General features: G+C 55.3%; 2 protein-coding genes across 5 annotated transcripts; one reads left to right on the top strand and one right to left on the bottom strand.

Moving 5' to 3' along the window:
* The first annotated feature begins 1,494 nt into the window (after positions 1-1,494).
* TRIP10 (thyroid hormone receptor interactor 10) lies at positions 1,495-10,605 on the top strand. Of its 4 annotated transcripts, XM_070045114.1 has the most exons (16): positions 2,038-2,123; positions 2,274-2,334; positions 3,296-3,411; positions 3,496-3,552; positions 4,418-4,565; positions 4,642-4,704; positions 4,908-5,012; positions 5,099-5,227; positions 5,840-5,986; positions 6,106-6,300; positions 7,347-7,514; positions 7,778-7,887; positions 9,397-9,529; positions 9,745-9,887; positions 9,967-10,088; positions 10,199-10,605. In XM_070045114.1, exons 4-16 carry the CDS (start codon positions 3,515-3,517, stop codon positions 10,345-10,347), a joined length of 1,650 nt encoding a protein of 549 aa, XP_069901215.1. In that variant the 5' UTR covers positions 2,038-2,123; positions 2,274-2,334; positions 3,296-3,411; positions 3,496-3,514; the 3' UTR covers positions 10,348-10,605. The 4 variants fall into 4 exon arrangements, with proteins under 4 accessions (XP_069901216.1, XP_030735320.2, XP_030735322.2 ...); XM_070045115.1 differs by lacking the exons at positions 2,038-2,123; positions 2,274-2,334 and adding an exon at positions 1,495-1,644; XM_030879460.3 differs by lacking the exon at positions 2,274-2,334 and having other exon boundaries at positions 2,008-2,123.
* An 865-nt stretch (positions 10,606-11,470) lies between these two features.
* On the bottom strand, positions 11,471-21,522 carry SH2D3A (SH2 domain containing 3A). Its single transcript, XM_070045113.1, has 10 exons — positions 21,498-21,522; positions 18,447-18,583; positions 16,487-16,836; positions 16,041-16,117; positions 14,061-14,533; positions 13,812-13,927; positions 13,481-13,655; positions 13,281-13,392; positions 12,562-12,747; positions 11,471-11,736 (listed from the first exon to the last, which is right to left on the bottom strand). The coding sequence occupies exons 2-10, from the start codon at positions 18,513-18,515 to the stop codon at positions 11,576-11,578; spliced, it is 1,719 nt and encodes a 572-aa protein (XP_069901214.1). The 5' UTR covers positions 18,516-18,583; positions 21,498-21,522; the 3' UTR covers positions 11,471-11,575.
* Between the last annotated feature and the right edge of the window lie 682 nt (positions 21,523-22,204).

The raw sequence follows: 22,204 nt of genomic DNA, 5'->3' as shown, positions 1-22,204 counted from the left end.
CCACTCAACCAATCAGTAATCGCCTCCTCTCGAGCCCGCACCCTGTACGACACCAAATGGACAGCCCGAGCCCCGAATGGAAGTGCTGATATCGCTTAACCCCGCCTCCACACTCACCAATCACTAGAAAGATTGTCCCCGGATGTACTCTGATAAACAGTCCATCCAACCAATTGTGATGGATCTGATATCCGGCCCCTAAAGGGGAATTCCTCCATCCACTCTTAACTGACAGACCCGTTCAGAACTACATTACCCAGAAACAGCTCAAGGGGACGTTCAATAAACTACACTTCCCAGTATCCCTAAGGACGGACGTCCCCTTTCTTACCCCGGGGATGTGGCTTCCAGCCAAAGCTCAGGCTTTTGGTAAACACATGCATTTGCTAAAGCCTGTCCTGTTCTCCTAATCTTCCTGATCCACAGAGAGGCCAAAACCTGGCCCCAAGCTAAATCTTGACCCTACAATGACCCATGATCCCAGGCTGAGTCACCAGCCTTAGGTGGACCCTTCTGTCCTGGAGTGAGGCAACTGGAGGCCCATCCCCAGATCCCAGGCTGGTCTTGAGTCAGGCTGAATCCCGGCCCCAGCCTGAGCCCCCTACCTGCAGCTGAGCCCTGACCTCCGCCGAAACTTAGACTCCCCGACCCCCTACTACCCTCAGCCTATACTGAGCCTTAATCTCTGGCTGAGCTTCCACCTGGACTGACCTCAGATTAGGACTGACCTGTGGACCTTAGTTTGAGTCCCAGGCCTTCGACTGGGTGGCTGACCCCTCTGCTAAGCCTCCTATCCCAGTCAGACTCCATCCCAACTGTGGTGCCAACCTGGGATGAATCCCAGCTTCATTTAGAGGCTGAGACCCTACTCCCAGGCTGAGCCACTGAGTTCCAGACCCCAGGCTGAATTCCTGATTCGATCTGATCCTCTAACCTCCGGAGCACGTCTACTTTGTAATTTGAAGTTTTCTAACTCAGAAGCCACCAGCAGGTGGGGCCAGGTCCTCGCAGAGCCATCTGTCCCAGTGTGGACTCCTGGAGCGATCCTCCTGGGCGCCTCGGTTTTGTGTACTGGGAGCCTGCGGGCTCAGAGCCTAACTTGTACCCGGGGGCCCGGAGCCCCCAGCCCCAGCAGGGCGACTGTCACCTCTGTAGCCAAAGAGAAAGCACCAGAAGAGGGAGAGGATGAAGGAGGTTGCTACTAGGATCTCTCCCCTTTCATCCCAGTGCCTCAAAGGGATTAACAACGTGTGAACAGACTTTTATGACAGGGACGACAGACTTCCAAGCCCCAGGGTTCTAGGGGCGTCGGGGGTGGAGTCGGAATCCCAGGGTCGGTGCAGACAATTAAAACTGATTGTGCCTTAATGGATGCAACTGGAAAATGGGCAGGTGCAGGCTCGAACTGGACGGGAGCCGGGGAAAGGCCTGGGCCCGGCGCCCCAAGGACAGCTCGTCCTTAGTTTCCAGGCGCAGATTTGGGGAAGGAGGCAGGATGCGGTGGGGGCGCTAATGGACCAGGCCTTGGTGGAGGCGCGTCCTGGACAGGATCGAAGTCCTCCCATCCGCCCTGTGGCCGGAGGGACCAGACCATTAGTGGGACGAACGTAGACGTCTGGAGCCGGGCCGGCCCGCAAGAGCGAGGTGACCTCAGCTTCTCCCTGCGATGGGGTGGGGGAAGAACCTCTTGGGTTGGGGTTTTAGTGTCTTGGCCCTTTAATGAATGGTTGAAAGGAAAAAGGAAAGGAAAAACAATCCAGGGCGGGTTAGGTGTGGGGAGGACAAGAGGGTCCTAAGGGATTTGGAAAATGGGTGGGGGTCCTTTAAGGAGTCTGTCCAGTGGCTTCGGGCGGCAACGTTCCTTTAAGAGGGGGCGGGGCGTCTGTGGGGCCCCGCCTCCTGGGGTGTGCCTCACCTTTAGGGGGCTGCGCCGGAGCTCCGCGCGGGCGGGGGCGTGGCAGAGCCTATGGGGCGTGGCAGAGCCTGGAGTGGGCGGGGCATTAACGGGGCGGGGCCGGGCTCAGCGCCCTGGCTGAGTCTCCCGGCGGCGGGCGGTGGGGACCGGGTGCGGCGGCGGCGTTGGCATCGGCGGGAGCAGCATGGATTGGGGCACCGAACTGTGGGTGAGTCCGATCCGCCCGGCTCCAAGTTCCTCCCTTCCTGGGGTCCAGACCCCCGCTTTGCCCCTGCAGTACCCTAGAGGGGTCTCTGCGCTTTCCCTTCCACCGACCCCTTGGAATCCCCGCTTTCCGCCCTCATTCGGAGTTTCCTAGGGCGTTTCAGGACGCCCGGGAGCGGAGGGCGACCCTGCCGGAGCGGCGTAGGGAAACTGAGGTACGGGGTTCATAGTGAGGAGGGCAAAAGAAGTCCTGGGACCAGGCCGGAGCGGCCGGGAGAGGTCACCTATTTTGAGCGCCCTGACTGGGCCGGCGGCTTATCTTACGGCCCCTGGGCCCCTGCCCGCCCTCCGCCTGTCCGACTGGGGCGGGGGAGGGGACCCTCTGGCCACTATCAACCCCACGTGGGACCTGGAAGTACAGACCGCCCTCACGTTGCCTATAATCAACAACCAGGGGCTTGGGACCCTGTAGGGGGAAGGGGGCTGCGAGGTTCGGCCTCAGCCCCCTCCCCCAGCCCGCCCTAGGCACTGGGAGGGGCCGCCACCTGACCGCCTCGAACCTGTGCCCTGGAAGTCCCAGAAATTTTCCCCTTTCCTAGCCGGGACCTCTGACCCCTCCTCTTTCTGGGGACGGTGGCACTCCTCGGTTCCTGGGTGTCCCAGGGTAACTAGATCGCCCCCCACACCAATGCTGGGATTTCTTTTGGAGGCGCAGTGGAATCAGTGAGGGAAACTGAGTCACCCTTCGGGGCACCCGGGGAAGCATGGCAACCGGGGGAACCTGGTGCCCACCCTCTGGCCATTCAGAGGCCCCCCAGGCTGCAGGGAACCCTGCGCCTCTGGCCCTGACTCACGCCGGGCCGGCCGGATTTTCTGGAATCTGGGGGGGATTAGGGGAGCTGGGGCAGGGGGAGTGGCCGTGTCCCATTCCACACCTCTCTTGGACGTCGGGAGAGGGGACCCTGTAGTCCAGCTGGGGCCCCGCCCCTGTTCCCTGGCCCTTCCCGGGAAGGGGAGGGGGTTCCCGCGGGTTTCCTGCCTCCCCCCGCGCCGCTCCGGGGCGCGGCCGGGAAACCACGCCTTCTTGGAGCTTGGAGCCTGGAGGCTCCCCTGCCGCTTGGTCGGAGGCTGTGGGGTCCCAAGGTCTTGACCCCAGTCCTCCCAATGCCCCGCTAGGATCAGTTTGAGGTGCTCGAGCGGCACACGCAGTGGGGTCTGGACCTGTTGGACAGATACGTGAAGTTCGTGAAAGAGCGGACGGAGGTGGAGCAGGCTTATGCAAAGCAGCTGCGGTGAGACCCTAGGGTGGCCTCGCCCTGGGGTTAGGGGGAGCGGTTGGAGGGCTGGGGGCTCAGCCTTCCTGCCTCTCTCCGTAGGAGCCTGGTGAAAAAATATATGCCTAAAAGACCTGGCAAAGATGACCCAGAATCCAAGTAAGAATGAAGAGGGGATTGATGCAGGGCTAGATTTGGGAGGGCAGGGGGTATGGGAGCCACTTCTTCTCCCTCAAGCTGGGCCACCCAAACAGACCCCTCACTTCTCACCCCAGTTCCACCTAGAGGTATGAGCTTGGATGCAGAAACCGTATTACCTGTGTTGGAATTCTAAATCCACTACTTTCCAGCCAAACTGCTTCCGCCAGTTGACTCAAGTTCTCCGCCTCTATTTTCCTCCCCTGTTAAATGGGAGAGGCTCCAACAGTTACTAAATGAATGACTCTGGGCAAGTGACTTAAGTTTTATGCCTCTGTTTTCCTCTCCTGTGAATTGGGGATGATGATGATGTCCTTGTAGGGGCTCATGTGAAGATTAAGATAACGTGTTTAAACAATGCCCAGACCATTTCACTTTATTCCAGGTCCCCAGGTCCAGAATCCAAAAAGCTCTAGAAATCAAAAGTTCTTTTGGTCACTTATTTGGAGGCAACCTCCGACCTGAACTGACTTGATGTTTATTCCGTTCATTGCGGTCTTGGTTTTTATCCCACTTAGCGTGGACATTAATATTTCTCCTTGCAAAAAAATTTATAGTATTTGGTTACAGGATGCTGCCGCTGACACCACTAGGGTGATGCAAAAAGGTGGCGTAAGCATCATATCCCGTTTCTAAAACCCCCCAAATTCTGAGAATTGTGAGTCCTTTGTCCCCCCCAAGGGTTGGGGATGCAGACCAGAATACATCATTGCTTCTGGGGTGAATGTCTTGGGGCTCACACTTTCTCATACAGAGGTGGGTCCTGGGGCATGTGGCTCCTGGGGACCCTGACCCTCAGCCCCTGTCCCCCTCCACCGCATCCCAGGTTCAGCCAGCAACAGTCATTTGTGCAGATTCTCCAGGAGGTGAATGATTTTGCGGGCCAGCGGGAGCTGGTGGCCGAGAACCTCAGTGTCCACGTGTGTCTCGAGCTGGCCAAGTACTCACAGGAGATGAAACAGGAGAGAAAGATGGTGGGTGATCCCCTCTCTGGGATTTCCCAAGGGCCCCTGAAACCAGGGTGAGCCTTATCACCCCTTCTTTCCATAGCACTTCCAAGAAGGCCGTCGGGCCCAGCAGCAGCTGGAAAGTGGCTTCAAGCAGCTAGAGAATGTGAGTTTGTGGGTGTGGAGAAGCGTGGCTCTGGCCCCGAGCAGCTGGGTGAGGGTTGCCAATCCACAGAGGTATCCTGTTTGGCCAGGACGCCACCTCTGCTGTGGGTTTCCAGCCCCGACCCCCATTTGCTGGGTGACTTCCCACCAGTCCGTGAAACTTTGGTTGGTGGCTCCTTCATTCTGGTTCTGTCCCCAACACAGAGTAAGCGTAAGTTTGAGCGGGACTGCCGGGAGGCTGAGAAGGCAGCTCAGACGGCCGAGCGGCTGGACCAGGATATCAATGCCACCAAGGCTGATGTGGAGAAGGTGCCTGTGGGGTCTGAGACACGCTTGGGGGTCAGGGTTGGGCAAGGCTGGAACTGGGCCATGACCCCCCCCTCGATATTCCTCAGGCCAAGCAACAGGCCCACCTTCGGAGTCACATGGCAGAAGAAAGCAAAAATGAATATGCAGCCCAACTACAGCGCTTCAACCGAGACCAGGCTCACTTCTATTTTTCCCAGATGCCCCAGATCTTTAATGTAAGTGCTCCACACCCCCAGCCCCACCTTGCCCCTGAAACCTCAGAGTTAACCAACTCCTACACATTTGTCAAAACCCTGGCTGTAATGCCCTAATCTCTAAATTGAGAAGGAATTAGAAACAAATAGTCAAAGTGTGCTCCGCTTTTACTCAAGCTGTTCTTTCTGCCAGATTTGTCTTTCTTTCCTTTTGCAACTCCTGCTTATTCTTCCAAGCCCCAACTCTAACAACACCTCTGAAAGATCTCGAATTTCCCCTCTTCTGTTTCAGCCTTGTACTCTGCTCTCTGTCCCAGCCCTGGGACTGGCAGTATTGGTGCTGGGTCTGCTTTTTCTTGAAATCCCTGGCTTCACCTCCTTTGAGAAGCCTTTCCTGACTCCCTAGGCAAGGGGAGGGGAGGTCCTCAAATTCTCCTCTGAAATCTCCCTGGCCTCCTGTTTCTTCCCTGACCACGCTGAGCTGGAAGTCTCTGTGTTCGATTCTGTGTTTCCCTGCCAGACTGGGCTTGGGGCTGGGGCCAGTGTGGGTCTCCATCATGCTCGTGTAGTGAATCACTCTGCCACCGGCCCTTCCATCAGCACCCCTGAGACCCCACACCCCTGTCCCCGCAGAAGCTGCAGGACATGGACGAGCGGCGGGCCACCCACCTGGGGGCTGGGTACAGGCTCCTGTCCGAGGCTGAGCTGCAGGTGGTACCCATCATCGCCAAGTGTTTGGAGGGCATGAAGGTGGCCGCGGATGCTGTGGATGCCAAGAACGTGGGTGCCTGGTCCCAGTGGACCACAGGGGCGGGGGGGTGGGAGAGGGCAGGAGGAGAAGCCCAAAGGCTAGGCACCCAGTCTTTCCCCTGACTGCCCCTCACCATCCCCTCCCCCAGGACTCCCAGGTCCTAATCGAGCTGCACAAGTCAGGCTTTGCCCGCCCGGGCGACGTGGAATTTGAAGACTTCAGCCAGCCCATGAACCGCGTGCCCTCGGACAGCAGCCTGGGCACCCCCTCAGATGGACGGCCTGAGCTCCGAGGCCCCGGCCGCAGCCGAGCTAAGCGCTGGCCCTTCAGCAAGAGGAACAAGGTGGGGACCGGGGCCCTTGGGGTGGAGGGGATGGGTGTGAGTGGAGACAGCAGGGGCCCCCACTGAGTCAGCCCCAGCCGCCGGAACGCTGAGTCCTGGGCAGGAATTTTTCTCTTGGCTGCTGGCCCGGGCTGGAGGGAAGGAAGGCGGCCGGGCAATTGGCCTGGGAGTCCCCTGAGGCTGGGGAGTGGGGGGCAAGGAGGGGGGCCTGTGGCGTCTGTCTGCTGCTTCTCAGGATGCTGGGAGAAGAACTGCTTTGGGTATTCAGGGCTGGGTGAGGGATTGGGACACCAGCCCTAGGGACTCCCCCTGGGTCACTCCAATCCTCCGGTGCATCTCTGGGCGCCCCACCCTTAGGCTGGTTTTTCTTGGGATCTTTAGCTTTCAGTGTCAGGCACATACCTGGACACCCTTGGCTTCTTACACCTTTGACAATCCCCATGTCCCTAGTTTATACCTTTTGACTCCTGCTTTATACTTCGGATCCCTCTTGGTGTATACTTTGATACCCTTCTTCAGTTTATACGTACCGTCCCCCAGCTTAAACCCCAGCTGTAACCCTTTTGGTATTTCATGCCTTTGACCCTTCTCTCAGTTTGCCCTTGACGTCTATGGCCCCATATTTGTCTGAGACCTTGATTCCTGCATGCTTCTCCCTCCATCTTCTAGACTGTGAGCCCAGAAAGCTGGGGAGGGGGACAAGAAACATGGGCTTCCCTGTACCCCCAGTCTCCATTCTAGAAACTGGACATAGGATGCCAGGGAGGTGGAGGGTGGGGGAGGGATCTGGCCTTCTGGCTCACAATCTAATTAATGCCCTCCTGCCACCTCCCAGATTTTTGTGTTGCTCTCTGCATGCATTTTCTGTGTGTGTGATTGTGCATCTTGAGTTGTGGTTTTCTTACTTTTTTTTTTCTTTTCTTTTCTCCATTTGGTTTTTTTCCCCTTTTTCTTTATTGCATCCATTGTCCTTCCGTTCATCCATCCTTGTTCTCTACGTCCTCCTGCCCCTCCTGACCCATGTCCTCCCTGGCCCCTGCTGGTAGCCGCGCCCTCCACCCCTCTCCCCCCTGGGGGGCCCCCTGCCCTCGGCATTACCTAACGGACCCCCGTCCCCCCGCTCCGGCCTCGACCCCTTGGCCATACTGAGTGAGATCAGTAAGTCAGTCAAACCGCGGCTAGCATCCTTCCGCAGCCTTCGAGGCAGCCGTGGGGTAAGTGAGGCCTCCGGGGGAGGAGGAGTGGGCGGCCCCAGCCTGCCCAGCGGCCGGGTGGCGGGACCCTGGGCTCGCTTCCTGCCGCCGGCTGGGCCCCCTCCTTCCACGGCCCCACCTGGACCTGCTTTGCTCTGTGCATGGCCTTGCCCCCCAAGAACCTTGGGTGGGGAGGAAGGTGGACTTGGTGTGTCTTAGTCATGTCTTAGACCCTGGAAGCTCAGACTCTGTGTTCCCGAGCTCAGCCTTCTTCCACCTTGCAGACAGTGGTGACCGAGGATTTCAGCCACTTGCCCCCGGAGCAGCAGAGAAAGCGGCTTCAGCAGCAGCTGGAAGAACGGAACCGTGAACTACAGAAGGAGATCGACCAGAGGTAAGGTGAGGGGGTGGGCAGGTAAGGAACAAGGTGAAATAATAAATGAATTACATTGAAATGATACTCGAAGATCTCCTCCCCGACAAATTCCAGGCCCTGGTGGGTTTCTAGGTGATTCCTACCACACTTAAAAGAAATGGTGACTTCCCATCTTACATAAGTCATTCCAACAAACAGAAGAAGAGCGAAAGCTGCCAGCTCATTTAGGAGGCTGGTGGAATCTCAGTTCCAAAATTGGGTTAGCAAGAATTCAAGAAGGTAAAATTATGGACTTATTTAATTAACTTATGATCTTAGATTGCAAAATCCTCGCCAAGCAAGTCCAATGGCGTATTAAAAAAAAAAAAAATCACGCGGTGGTGGTGATCGCTCAGCCACATGAATGAATTTAATGCCACTGAACCATACACTTAAAAATAGCTCAAATGAGAAATTTTATATTATGTATATTTTACTGCAGTTAAAAAAAAAAAAAGACCACAAAAAAATCATGATCACTCGGGTGTTATCCCAGTAATGCAAAGATGGTTCAATATCAAAACATCTATCCGTCTCACTTACTTCATTAATTGGCTAAAAGAAAAAGAAGCATATGGTTATTCATTTAATAACTCAAAGCACTTAACGTATTAACGATAAAGAAACCTGCCAGATTAAAAAAAGAAAATCTTTACTCATTCTTTCCAAGCAACAAGATTCTCTTCCCAGTCCTCTTACATAATAAGAATGACGTTTGCCACTTGTGGACAGACAGCCAAATGATGTTTTGCCGTTTGCACAGAACTTCTTGTACAAAAGCGGCTTTTATTGGTGTAAAGTTCCATTCGAGAACTCTATCATTCCTGAGTTTTTATCATGGGGGGATTATGGGTGCATGCTCTGGAGTCCAGGCGGACTGGCCTTGAATTCTAGTTGTTTCCAGTTTCCTCACCTGTCATGTACATCAGGTACTAGGACTGGAAAGAAGTTGAACCCAGGTTTGACATAGTCCAGAGGACCATGCTTGTAACCATTACATGGAGGAAGTAGGGACAGGGGACTAATGATAGTAATACTTAGCGTTTAGAGAGTGTTGCTGTATGCCAGGCACCATTCTAAACCCCTTACGTGCATCATTAGAATTCCTGTTTTCCTGAGAGATTGTGAGTAGAGGTAGGACCCTGACTGTCCTGTTTAGTGCTATATCTCTAATGCCTAGGACAGGTTCCTGGTATGTAGTATGCACTCAATATATATCTGAATACATAAAGGCACTGTTCTCATCTTCACAACAACTCCCAGGAGATATATAGACATAGCTATATAGATCCCATTATTCTCTTTTTCAGACAAGCACACTGAGACACAGTTTCAGTAACTTAACCCAAACTCACATAACTAAGAAATGCCCACCCTGGGATTTGAACCCAAGCTATGAAGCACTGGCTGAGCTCCCTGAAGCAAAGCCCACATTTTTTGTTTGTTAAATCACATGGGATTCTTTCTCCTCCGTCTGTCTCACCCTAGGGAGGCCTTGAAGAAAATGAAGGATGTATATGAGAAGACACCCCAGATGGGGGACCCGGCCAGCTTGGAACCCCGGATCACAGAAACCCTGAACAACATCGAACGTCTGAAATTGGAAGTACAGAAGTATGAGGTCAGGGAAGACCCTGGGGAGGGGCGGGGCCGGCAGGCCTGGCTGAGTCACTTCTTGGGGGAGGGAGGGGGACAGGGAGGTATTGGGGGGGCTGCTTCAGCTGTTTCTCATCACTGCCTTGGGTGTGCATGGGTGATCTCAGGAAACCTCCAGGCCAGAGTGGGCTGACCCCAGAGCCTGGCCCTGGAGCTGACTGTGCGGTCCCCTCCTCTCAGGCTTGGCTGGCAGAAGCCGAGAGCCGGGTCCTAAGCAACCGGGGGGACACCCTGGGCCGGCACACTCGGCCTCCAGACCCCCCAGCCAGCGCCCCACCAGACAGCAGCAGCAACAGCAACAACGGATCACAGGATAAGGAGAGGTGAGCAGGGAGGCCGGTGTGGGTCTGTCCCCGGACCCCGGGTGAGCCTGTCTTCACCTGCTTTGCCTTCTCCAACCAGCTCTGAAGAGCCCCCGTCCGAGGAGGGTCAGGATGCTCCCATCTACACGGAGTTCGATGAAGATTTTGAGGAGGAGCCTGCATCCCCCATAGGTCACTGTGTGGCCATCTACCATTTTGAAGGTAAGGACAGCCTGGGTGGCGCATCGGTGGCTTTGGGGGCGGTCTTTGGGGCTGGGTTCTGTTGAGATCCGCCTCCAGCAGACCTGAGCCCACTGCCGCCCCCGTGACAGGGTCCAGCGAGGGCACCATCTCCATGGCCGAGGGCGAGGACCTCAGTCTCATGGAAGAAGATAAAGGCGACGGCTGGACCCGGGTCAGGCGGAAACAGGGAGGTGAGGGCTACGTGCCCACCTCCTACCTCCGTGTCACACTCAACTGAACCCTGCCAGAGGCGGGAAGAGGGGGGCTGTTGGCTGCTGCTTCTGGGCCACGGGGGGTGCCCCAGGACCTACGCACTTTATTTCTTCCCCCGTGGCTTCAGCTGAGACCTGTGTAACCTGCTGCCCCCAGCCCCACCCCCCACTCCTCACTCCACATGGACCCGCTGTGCCTTCTACCATCGATGTACATACTCATGTTTCGAATCTTTTCTTCCTGCCGCTCGGCTGGGGCCGTTTTGTTTTATATAAAAAAATGATGGGAAGCTCCTGTCGTCTGTGCCTTATTAGGAGACTTGGATACCGGGGTTGGATATCAAATACCACCCTCCTTAAGGGCCACACAGGGAACGAGGAAGGGGAAGCGAACTTGGGGACACCATAGACAAACCCCGCCCCTTCTTAGCAGTTGGGTGCTTGTGTCTCTGACTCTAGTAGGGAGGAGGGTGCCAGACATCACCCCTTTGGTGTTCACTGCAGCTCACCAAGGACAGGTAGCACCTGTTGAGCGCCTACTGTGTGCCAGGCATTCTTCACCTATGAACTCATTCAAACGTTGAGCTTTCATCCCCACCATAACCCCTAGAAAGTACACGGCCCCACTTTTACGTTGAAGGCCAGCACAGAGAAGTCAAGTGATCTAGTAGAAGTCACACAGCTTTTTTTTTTTTTTTTTTTTTTTTTGCGGTATGTGGGCCTCTCACTGTTGTGGCCTCTCCCGCTGTGGAGCACAGGCTCCAGATGTGCAGGCTCAACGGCCATGGCTCACGGGCCCTGCCGCTCTGCGGCATGTGGGATCCTCCCGGACTGGGGTACAAACCCGTGTCCCCTGCATCGGCAGGTGGACTCTCAACCACTGCGCCACCAGGGAAGCCCAGTCACACAGCTTTTAAAACATATTTGAACTCAGGCCTCTTACAGATCTGCAAGTTCTCTTTAACATTAAAAGCCACACGTTCACCCTTTGTGGGATATGCGAGGGGGCATGTGGGAGAGGGCGTCCAGAGCCTCCAGACATCTGGGTCTTCTAGTGTGGGGAGGAGGCTGCCCTCCGCCAGGATCAGTGTGCCTTTTTAGGGCACAGGGTGGGTTCTTGCAAACCAGGTCCCCTCCTGTGAGGCAGGGTGCAGGTCCCCACTGCATTTGGCTGTGTGAGGAAGCTTGGGCGGCTTCCTTGGTCTCCATGGAAGCCTTGGTATCCCAGCGTGAAGATGGGGGCGGTCAGTGCTCTCAATGGTCAGGCTCCAGGCGCTGCGACAGGACGGTGAGGACGCGCTGGAACTTCTCAAGACGTGTGGCCCACGGCGCCCCAGCTCCTTGGCTCCCCCAGAGCAGCCTCCTCAAGAAACCAGTGGTCAGGGCCTCTCTCAGCTCCGGGTGGGGCCGGAATCCTGGGGGCGGGGCCAGGTGGGGCTGGGGGCAGGGCCCAGGCAACTGCCTTGCCCCTCCCACAACTGCCTTGTTCCCTCGGGACTTTGACCCCGGAGGGATTCAGCCTGAGATTACCTGGACATCTGGGTAGGGTTAGCCGGGAGGGGGCTCCTGAGTCTGCAGCAGTGGGGGTGGGGTGGCTGAGGGGCTCGGTGGGTGTACCGGGGCAGTCTGTTCCTGGGGCGAGATCCTGGGGGACCCACTTTAGGGGTTGTGCCTGGAGATGGAGCCACGCCCGAGGGTGGGATTTGGGGTCCGGGCCGTCCTTCGCGACAAACTTGTGGGGGGAGGAGGTTGGCCCATGTTGGAGGGACAGGGGGGCTAAGGTCACCAGTGAAGGCAGGGACGACCCAGGTCGGGGATCCTGGAGGCTGGTCTGCCCCAGGGCAGGAGAGGGGTGTGGCTCTGAGCTCTGCGGGGGCGCCGTTCTATTCTACCAGGTTGAAGGTCTGAGTCATTTAGGAGGGAGCTGGGCATTCTTGGTGGCGGATCGAGATCCTCTAGGCGCAGGGCCTTGCCAGGTGGAAGAGTGGGAGTTGGGCCCTGTGGGCGTGGCTCTGGGGGGCTGGGCCGCCCTTTGGGGGCAGTGTTTCCGTCTACACTGCAGGTTGCGGCGCGTGTTAGGGTGAGAACCCCGTGGGGCCGGGCCGTCCCAGTTTGGGTGGGGCTCTGGGAGGCGTGGTGGGAGGCTCTAGTCCCTGGCCCGGTGGGTTTGGGGGCACCGAGTTGGAGCATGAGGGGTGTTCCGGGACCCTCTGGCAACCCGGCGCAGAGGAGGCGCTCACCTCGCAGGCGCCGAGCCGCCGCCTCGCGGAATCTGGGCGCGTCCCGGGCCAGCAGACGCGCCCGGTGCAGGGTGCGCAGCAGCCGCTCGCAGCTCTCGTCCAGGGGCCCGGGGAGTTCCTCGCCCTCCAGCAGGCGCACCGCGGGCGCCACGTGCGGCAACGCCACCTCCCCCGGGTCGCAGGGTCCTGTTGGGGGAAGGGTCTGGGCTGGGCTACGGGCAGAGGGCGGGTCCTAGGGTGAAGGGGTGCGACATACATTGGGCCGAGGCACCCTAGGACAAAGCAATGGTTGGGGTCTGGGTCAGAAACAGAGGCTTGAGCCTGGCCCAGAGCAGGACCGGGGAGTGGCCTAGGGCAGGGGCGGAGCCTGGGACAGAGTGAGGGCGGGGCCTAGGGATTAGTTCCCGACCGAGACTCGCACAGAGGGCGGGGGTTAGGGCGAGGAGGGCGGAGCCTTGCTTAAGGGGCGGAGCCTAGGACCGAAACAACGGGCGGAATGTAAGGCCAAGGTGGAGCCTAAGACAGAAGGAAGGGGCGGGGTTTGGCACGAGACCCAGAGGCCAGAGCCTAGCATAGAGCTGGATGTGAATCAGGGGCCGGGCCTAGGGCAGGGGGCGTGGCTTAGGAGAGAAGCAGGGGCGGGGACCTAAGACCCGGGCGGGGCTTAGGACCGGATTGGGATTCCGCTTAGTTACCACTCATCGAAAGATGCTACTCACCGGCGCCCTCATCCAGCGCCCGCATCAGTGGCTTCAGCTCCTGCTCGAAGGCCAGCGCAGCCTCGGTGTGGCTCCTTCGCAGCTGGCGCCACGTGCGTTCCAACCGCGACACCTGGAGGAAGAGAGCTGAGCCCGCCTCCTCTCCACTTTTTCCCATCACTTGCTCTCTGGCCTCCTCCCCATCCCCGCTTCCTACGCACCTGGGGCATGAGCAAGGCGCCCATGACCGCGGCCAGTCCGGGCAGGTCTCCCGCCGCCCCTGGCCGCAGCGCCAGGGCCAGCTCCACCAGGCCCCTCAGGGCGGCCGCGCGCTCCTCCAGCGGCCCTGCGCAGCCCAGCACTGCCAGCGCCCCCGCCAGTGCCAGCGTCTCGAGCCTGTGGAGGCGGAAGGCAAGGGTCTGGGGGCAGTGGGGAGGTTTGCAATGCGGGGGTGAGGAGGGACAGTCGGTGGCATTGCCCATGCCCCACCTCCCTAGGGGACCGTGAATGGGGAGATTTGGAGACCCTAGGGATTCCAGGTGGCTGGCTCACCTCTCCAGCAGTTCCAACCTCAAGCGATGCCCATGGGGAAGTGTGAGCAGTTCCAGACCAGAGGCGACCCCCATGGCGCCCCGCTGAGCCTTGGTCACTCCCAGGAGGCCAGTCGCCTGGCGATGGGGGGCCAGGGTAAGAGTAGAGAAGTCAAGGGAGCAGGGTGAGTATACAGATGTGAGGTGGGGTTGGCCCTTGTCCTGGCTTCAGCCCCTGCCTGGGGAGGAAAAACCTCTGTAGGTGACCCACCTGGCAATCCACCAATAGCAGGTGGAGAGCAGTGCTCCCAGGATGGTGCTCCAGGAACAGGCCATGGAGAGTATGCAGGACTTCAGTTTCCAGAGGCCGATTCTGGGAGCCCAGCAGGCAGAAGGTGTTGTCAGGTGGGCAGAAAGGGACCTCTGCCTGCGGTCTTGCAAAACATCCGTCCTCCTCCTCAGCCTCCCACCATGGTGCCTCTGGCTCTGGGCAGCTGTGGCCAGCAGGTGTTCCCTGGACCCTGGGCACTCGGGGCACCAGCTCACAGTACGTTGGGGGGCATCCAGAGGCATCAGGCAGCATCAGTGAGGATGTTCGAGGTGGCTTGGTTGGTGCCTTGGCATGAAGCTGCCCATCAGAGGCCCTGAGGCTGTCAGCAATGGACCCCAGGGGAACGGGCACCTTTAGCAACACGGAGTCACTACCTGTCCGAGGCAGGGCAGATGCAGGCATAGTGGAAGCTCCTGGGTGTCATACAAGAGGGGGTGAAAGAGGTACACAGAGAAGATAGCTGGGAGGGGTCAGTGGCTTCATGGGCTACTAACCTCCTGGTTCATCCACTCATTCAGCCAATAACCAGGTATCCCAGCCTATCTTGGTGCGGCTTTGAAAGTGAACAACTTCACCAACATCGATGCTACACACTTACCAATGGTTTGAAAACGAACTTTCTCTGACACGTATGTAGTTTTGCAATTTTTGAATACTACATTGCAAGTTTGAATTCTTTGTTTTTGCCCCTCTGATTGAAGATGGTAAGCCCTGACTGTATGAAATTAAAATGAAAAATGTCATTCAAAATTCACAAAGCTACATAAGCATCAAAGAAACGGAATTTATCAAAATTTCAAATGATGTCTTCTGTTAAGTTTGTGGCATATTTACTTCTGAGGTTATTGGAACTTAAAACTGCACCCAGACTTTTGGGAGACTCTGTATTTACTAAGCATTTAAGTCGACCCTGTTATAGGGGCTCAAAACCTCCCCACGGTTCCCAGCTCGTTCTGAATAAGGGCCAAAGTCCTCATATTAGTCCAAGAAGCCCTCACAGTTTGAGCCCAATCTCTCGTGACTTCCCCCTCACTCCCAGTGTTTCTGCTACACTCACCTCCTTTTGGTTCAGTGAACAGTTCAAACTCTTGTTCTGGCCCCAGGACCTTTGCAATGGCTGTTCCCTCTGCCTGGGTCATTCTCATCCAATTATCCACATCGTTCCCTCCTTCATCTCCTTCAAATCTTTCTCCATGGGACCTTTCCTAACTACTACTTAAAATTGTAATACTCATTACCATTCGCATACTCCTTACTGTGTCCTGCTTTTAATTTTTAACCCAAAGCATACGTAATTGACTCATTTTTGTTGTTCATGGACCTTCTTCCTCTAGTAGGATGCTGGCTCCACTTGAGCAGGGATCTTTGTCTTTCTTGTTCATTGACATATCTCAGCACTTAGCAGAGTGTCTGGCACACAATGAGGGCTCATGTTGAATTGGGGGGGGTGTGGACAGGGCAGTCAGGGTATAAGGGAGACTCCTCCTTTATGTAGGATGGTCAGGATCAGCTGCTTTGAAGAACTCACATTAGATGAGAAGGAGTCAGCCAGGTAAAGATTAGGGAATGGGCTTTCCAATGGTGAGAACAGCAAATGCAAAGGCCCTGAGGCAGGAACAAATTTGGAAGGTTCCAGCAACTGAAAGGAAGACTATGTGGCCAGAGTGAGTACGGGATGTGAGAGGAATTATTAGAGAGGTCAGCCGTGGTTAGAGAACAGAGGGCTTCTTGGAATCATCATAAACCCACATTTTTAAGCACCTACAAAGTTCCTTAGTCCTGTGTTTTTTCGTCACCATGACAACATTGAGAGCATCACCATCTCTTTTTTCCAGGAGGTTAAGTCACCTGCCAAAGTTCACTTGGGTAGTGAGTGGCAGAGCAATCTCTGAGCTATGTATTGTCCTGGAAGACCCTTACCTGAACCAGGGTGGTCTTCTGTTGGCTGCCCCATATGCTCCAAGCCTGCGGGCTGACTGTCACTCCGCTTCCTAGCCCTGGGGACAGAGATGGGGGAGATGTGTTGTCCTACTCTGCGCAGAGCAGCCCCCATCAACACCCGTAAAACCTTACATCCCATCATTCGGAACCAGTGGATCGCAACCAGGGTGCCTGATACCCCCAGGGGACACTTGGCCATGTCAGGAGACATTTTTGGTCGTCACAACTAGGGGGATGACGTACAGAGGATTCTACTGGCATCTAGTAGATAGAGGCCAGGGACGCTGCTGAACATCCTACAATGCACAGAACGGCCCCCCACAGCCAAGAATAATCTGGCCGCCAATGTCACTAGTGGACAGTGCCGAGGTGGAGGACCCTGGGGGGTGTTGGGTGTCGTCAGGGAGGTTGGGAGCCTGTGGTACCTGAGTGGCTCTGTCCAAGCCGGGCCGTCTGGGAGGGTGTCTTCACTAAAGCTGCGTCGAATAGGTCCTTGCCGCGTCACTGGCCTGGATGCCACAGCTCCCGTGGCCTGGGACAGTGTACGCTGGCCGGTCACATAGCTGCGAACCAGGGCAGGCAGGCTTGGGAAACGCTCATCCTCCAGCTGAAAGAGGGCTGTGGGCCGGCCTGGCCGGGGGCGCAGGGCCACACGGAACACCTCGAAGTGTAGGACTGAGCCCCGCCAACGGCAGGAGATCACAGGGTGGCCCCCACGGGACTTAGATGCACGAACTAAGAAGTCACCATCTTGCTGGAGGAGGGCCTCAGCCTTCTGGGGATGGAGGACAGGGGCAAGGGGTTTAGGCATAAGCCTGTATCAGTAGTTAATGATGATTCCCCACCCACTCAAAAAAACCCAGAGACTGGATACCATTGTGTCAGACCATTTCTTCTTTTTTCATAGGCATACCTCTGGACTACATTTCCCAGGCTCCCTTGCAGTTAGCTGTCATGTGACAAGATCTGGCCAATGGTATGAGGGCAGAAGGGCTGTGGGGAATGTCCCGACCTGACCAATAAAATTCTCCTGTACAATCCTACAGGTTCTGTCCTGTCAGTTGATGTCTCCAAAGCCCTAGGGGATGGCGAAGACACAGGATGGAAAGGGCTTGGGTCTGACTCATTTTGGAGCTCTGCATCCCCTCAGGTTGTGACATGAACTAGCCCTTAAATTTTTTTTTTCTAATATTTATTTAGGCTGCACCGCGTCTTAGTTGCGGCATGCGGGATCTTTAGCTGTGGTATGTGACTCTTAGTTGCAGCACGTGGACCCTTAGTTGCAGCATGCATGTGGGATCTAGTTCCTCGACCAGGGGATCAGACCTGGGTCCCCTGCATTGGGAGTGTGGAGTCTTGCCCACTGGGAGTGCAGAGTCTTCCCTGGACCACCAGGGAAGTCACACCCTTAAATGTTGATCAAGTCTGGCTGGTGACATCTTGGGAATGTTTTTTACAGCCACTAGCCAGCACTGACTTATGCAACTTCCAACCCAAGGACATGCACTGAGCTTGCTATGCAAATGTGGCTTCCAGAAAAGCCATTCACTGGGTCCTTCCAAACAGACTGTGGCCTTTAAATCAACCTTTAAAATAATGGTCAAGCAGTCTTATGCCAGCCATGGTGGCTGGTGTGAAAACAGGGGCTGAGGGCCACAACATTGCAGAGGGGAAAAGTGGAGCTGGTGATGGGGGCTGGGGACTGGACAGTATGCACAATGGGCACATGTATAGCCCTTGTTATTTGCCAGGCACTGTTTTAGTTGTAAAATGTATGAACTCACTTCATCCTTTACCAAGGTTAAGAGGTAGGTACTATTATGCCCATTTTACAGATGGGGAAACTGAGGCCCAGAGATATCGAATATCTTGCCCTAGTTCACACCCAATGTGAGTTGTAGGGATGGGACTTGAACCCAGGCTGTCTGGTGCTAAAGTGTGGTGTTTTAACCACTAAGCTACACTGCCTCTCATGATTTGATTGGATACCCCAGGTCCTGGAACTCCTGAAGGTGACCCCTAAGTTGGAGATGAGGGTGAGGAACTTTGGATTGAGAGGGAGATGGGCCCCTGGCGGCCACGGGTGGCCTGGGATCCAGAGAGAGAAAGCAGAGCCAAGGGGTGGTTTGAGGGGTCATTAGGACCCTCTTCAATCCCCAACACCATCCTCAACACCTTCCCAAAGGAAGTGATAATTTAAATATAAGAAGTGACATGCCACACCAACGAAGCTTCAAGACAGTCCCCAGCCCTTGAGCCACTCTTTCCGATAGACCTTGACCCTAAGCCCCTCATCTGGGATCCAGGAGTACCCAGTAAGTCAAAGGTCAAAGGGGTGAGACTCCCCATCAGACGGTCCTGAGGTCCTGCAGGAGGCAGCGGTACCTGGCGGGACAGTGGGCCGTGGTACCAGGGTTGGCCAGCAAAGTCCTCTCCATCCTGTGGCACCTGCATGGAGCTCTCAGGGGTAGAGGCTGCAGGGGCTGTGCTTTGTACTTCCAAAAGGCCCCAGTCTTCCTCATCTGTAAAATGGGAATAGTTACTCCTGAATCCTGAGCATCCGGCTCAGCCCTTCCATGTTCCTCATGATTCTGAAGACAGCAGCCCATATCTTATTGAACCTTAAAATGCAACTCTCTCTGTATATGCATATATGAAAATATATATTGTATTTTAATATAAAGTATATCTTTACATAAATTATATATAATATATTAAAATATTTTAATGTATACTATATAATATTTTAATATAGAATATTTATATTTAAAATATATAAATATAATTATATATAAATATTTATATTTAAAATATATAAACATTTTTGTATAACTATTTATATATTTATACTTTAAGTTAAAGATGTTACCCATAGTCCGATTATATATCTTAATTATAAATTATATCTGAATTATATTTGAGATATATATATATATATATCAGATTAAAATCTGGCTATGAGTAACTTTAATTTAGAATAGGCTGTGATTTCATGGAAAGAGTCATGCCTTCACTGGGATTCTTGCAAAGGGAAAAGACCTCTGCATTGCTTTCAAATGTAATGCAGTTTTTTTATGCAGATGACATACTGCTACGTTTTGGCGAAATTTAATTAACAAATTCACTCAAACCAACATTCATGGGGCACCCGCTGTGTGCCAGATGCCCCTTCTCGGCACTAGAGACCTAGCAGTGAACAAAACAGACCAGAATTCCTGTCCTTAGGGATGTTCTAGTAGGGAAGACAGGGATTGGAAAAAGAAGTAACTAGATGAGGAAGTATAGGATAGATCCGAGAGACCTAAACAAGAAACTGAAACCAGGGGTGGGGTATGAAGATTCAAGGGGTGGAGTTAAGATTTTTCCATAGGGTGGCCCGGGAAGGTCTCTGTTGGTGAACACTGGGAGGATTTTGAGGGAGCAAGCCAGGTGGTTCTTGGGGTGAAAGAAATTGTAGGCTGGGGAGAATTTAATTTACTAAAGTCCATAGCATCTCAGCCACCTATATGCATACTCAAAGATTCTTAGATTGTACAGAAATCTAACCCATAGGTGCCTTTCCAATGTAAGGCCACTTTTTCTTTTTTTTTTTGCGGTACACGGGCCTCTCACTGTTGTGGCCTCTCCCGTTGCGGAGCACAGGCTCCGGATGCACAGGCTCAGCGGCCATGGCTCACGGGCCCAGCCGCTCCGCGGCATGTGGAATCTTCCCAGACCGGGGCATGAACCTGCGTCCCCTGCATTGGCAGGCGGACTCGCAACCACTGCGCCACCAGGGAAGCCCCATGTAATGCCATTTTTAAGGACATGAAAGGGTCATATTTTTGTAGACTTGTCAGCAAATAAGCATTTGCAGATTTTCATATTTTGGAGCAGATCCATTTCCTTATTACTGCAGTCAAATTTAGGTCTCAGATGCTTTAGGACATGTTAATCATGGCGCAGGCCTCAGGCCCCGGTGTGTCTCAAGTGTCTGGTGGAAAAAACTGCCCTGGATGGGAGGGAAGCAAGCGGTTTGCTTTTTGCTTCCCCTGCCCCCAAGATCTTCTGGGCCTGGCGGGGTCTGCAGGGAAATAGCACCCGGATTCTTATGACCTGAGTCAGCTGGGCTGAGGGCCTGAAAGGGTCAGGAAGTTCCCAGACTGGCCCTAGGTGGCTTAAGGGGCGGGGGAGCTGAGCAGAGTGCTGTCTCCCGGTGCCACATACCTGAAAGCCAGGTGTGTCTCCTGGATGCCTGAGCACTTCCTGTTTGTCACCTGGGCCAGGCCCAGCCTTGGTCTTAAGAGTCCCCGGACTCCAGCTTCCTCTGTCTTAAGTGCCCCTTAGTGGGTGTGGTGGTGCGTTGCTGACAAGGCTCTGATTAGTTCAGGGGGAGCTCAGAGTGGGCACAGGTCAGCCACAGGCCAATTAAGTCATCCACCTGCCCTGCGTCCTTTGGAATAATTTCTGGATATCTGGGCAGAAGAGAGAGGAACAGGGCAGAGTCAGGAGAGGGGGTGGGTGAGAGGCAAGCTTGGCGAAAGGAGGAAGGGGATTATTCATGCTCTGTTGGCCACATACACATACACACATGTGCAGGAGGGCAGCCACCTGCACAGAGACACAGGGACACAGGTGGACGCGGAGCCTCAAACTTGAGCAAACATTGACTGGTTGAATGCTTACTGCGTGCCAGGCTCTGTTCTAGACCCTGGAGAAACAGTGATGAATGAGACCAAGGCCCTTCCGGTGGGCAAGACACAAAGCAAATAAGCGCAGGATGAATGAAGAAGGTAATATCTAAGGGTGAACAATGAAGGTGATAAAACAGGGAAATGTCAAGGAGGCTGGCTGGGGCAGGCCACCTTAAACAGGTAGTCAGGAGGCTCTCTCCCACCAGGTGACGTAGGAGCTGAGACCTCAGTAGAGGGGAGACAGTGATGCAAAGATGTGGAGAAAGAGCAGTCCAGGCGGGGATACGGCAAGTGCAAAGGCCTGGAGCTTGCTTTTTACATCTTACATCATCAGGGAGGCTGGTGGGGCTGCATGCTGTGAGCCAGGAGTGAAGTGGAGAGCAGTAAGATAGGCAGAGACGATGCAGGAACTGGTGGACCTCGAATTTTCATCTCAGTGGGGTGGAAGGGCAGCTTCGGGACGGGACGGGTTTGAAGTGAGGGAGGGGCACGATCTGGTCTGTGGTTTAAAAACACCGTTCAGGCAAAAGTGGAAGCAGGGAGGCTTTCCGTGTTGCACAGAAAACACGCTTGGAGGAGGACGCCCAGGTACACGGACACGCGTGATACACAGCGTCCCAGTCAGGCGACACCTTTTACGTTCGCGGACGCACGTGGACAGACACCCAGATCCTCCCTGAGAGCTGGTGGCCCCACCTGGAAAAGAGAACTCCCTGCCCCAGTAATCTCCCGGTCCTGGATCTGCCTGGGGCCCCTCACTCACCTGGGCCGGGACCGGCGGAGCTCCCAAGAACCTGGGGCCTGGCGGAAGCCTGAGGCTCTGCGGCTCCCGACCCCTCCCTCCCCGTCCCAGCCAAGTCCAGCCTTCACCCGCCGCGCCCGAGGGGAAACGAGCCCCAACACCTGGTCCCTCCCATTTAAACCACGCCCCTCCAGGCCCCGCCCCTTCTCCAACCGTAACCTCCGGGCTCTCACCCCGCCCCCTTGTTCTCGCCCCGCCCCCTTAGAAACTTTGTTTTCGCTAACCACGCCCCCTTCAGAGAAAACCTTCTTCCCGTAGACCACGCCCCCTTGGGAAACTCCGTTCCTACTAGTGGACCCCGCCCCCTTAAATTTGCCCCCGCCCTTCTCGGGCTGACCACGCCCACTCATCTCCTCACTCCTCTTTTAGTTTCGCCCCTTAGAGCCAGGCCCCTCGATTCCGCTTAGGGCCTCCGGCTGGTCCTAAGCATCCCTGGCCCCTTGGGAAGGGGCAAGGCGGTGTCTCCTAAGCCCCTCAGTGTTCCGGGCAGGGGCGGGGCGGTCCCTACGGGCTCTCTCGCCTGGCAGGGAGTGGTGGCGGCTGTGACGTGACCGGGTGAGCTTCCTCCAGACCACCCCCCTCGGTTTCCGGGAAGGAACCCCATTGGGTGTCGGGTTTTGTGGAGAGAGATGCGGGAAAACACGACAGCCTCTCCTAGTAACAGAACG

Source organism: Globicephala melas, chromosome 3, assembly GCF_963455315.2.
Source record: "Globicephala melas chromosome 3, mGloMel1.2, whole genome shotgun sequence".
Taxonomy (NCBI): domain Eukaryota; kingdom Metazoa; phylum Chordata; class Mammalia; order Artiodactyla; family Delphinidae; genus Globicephala; species Globicephala melas.
Note: the sequence above shows the minus strand (reverse complement) of the source record. Positions and strands in the feature narration are given on the sequence as shown.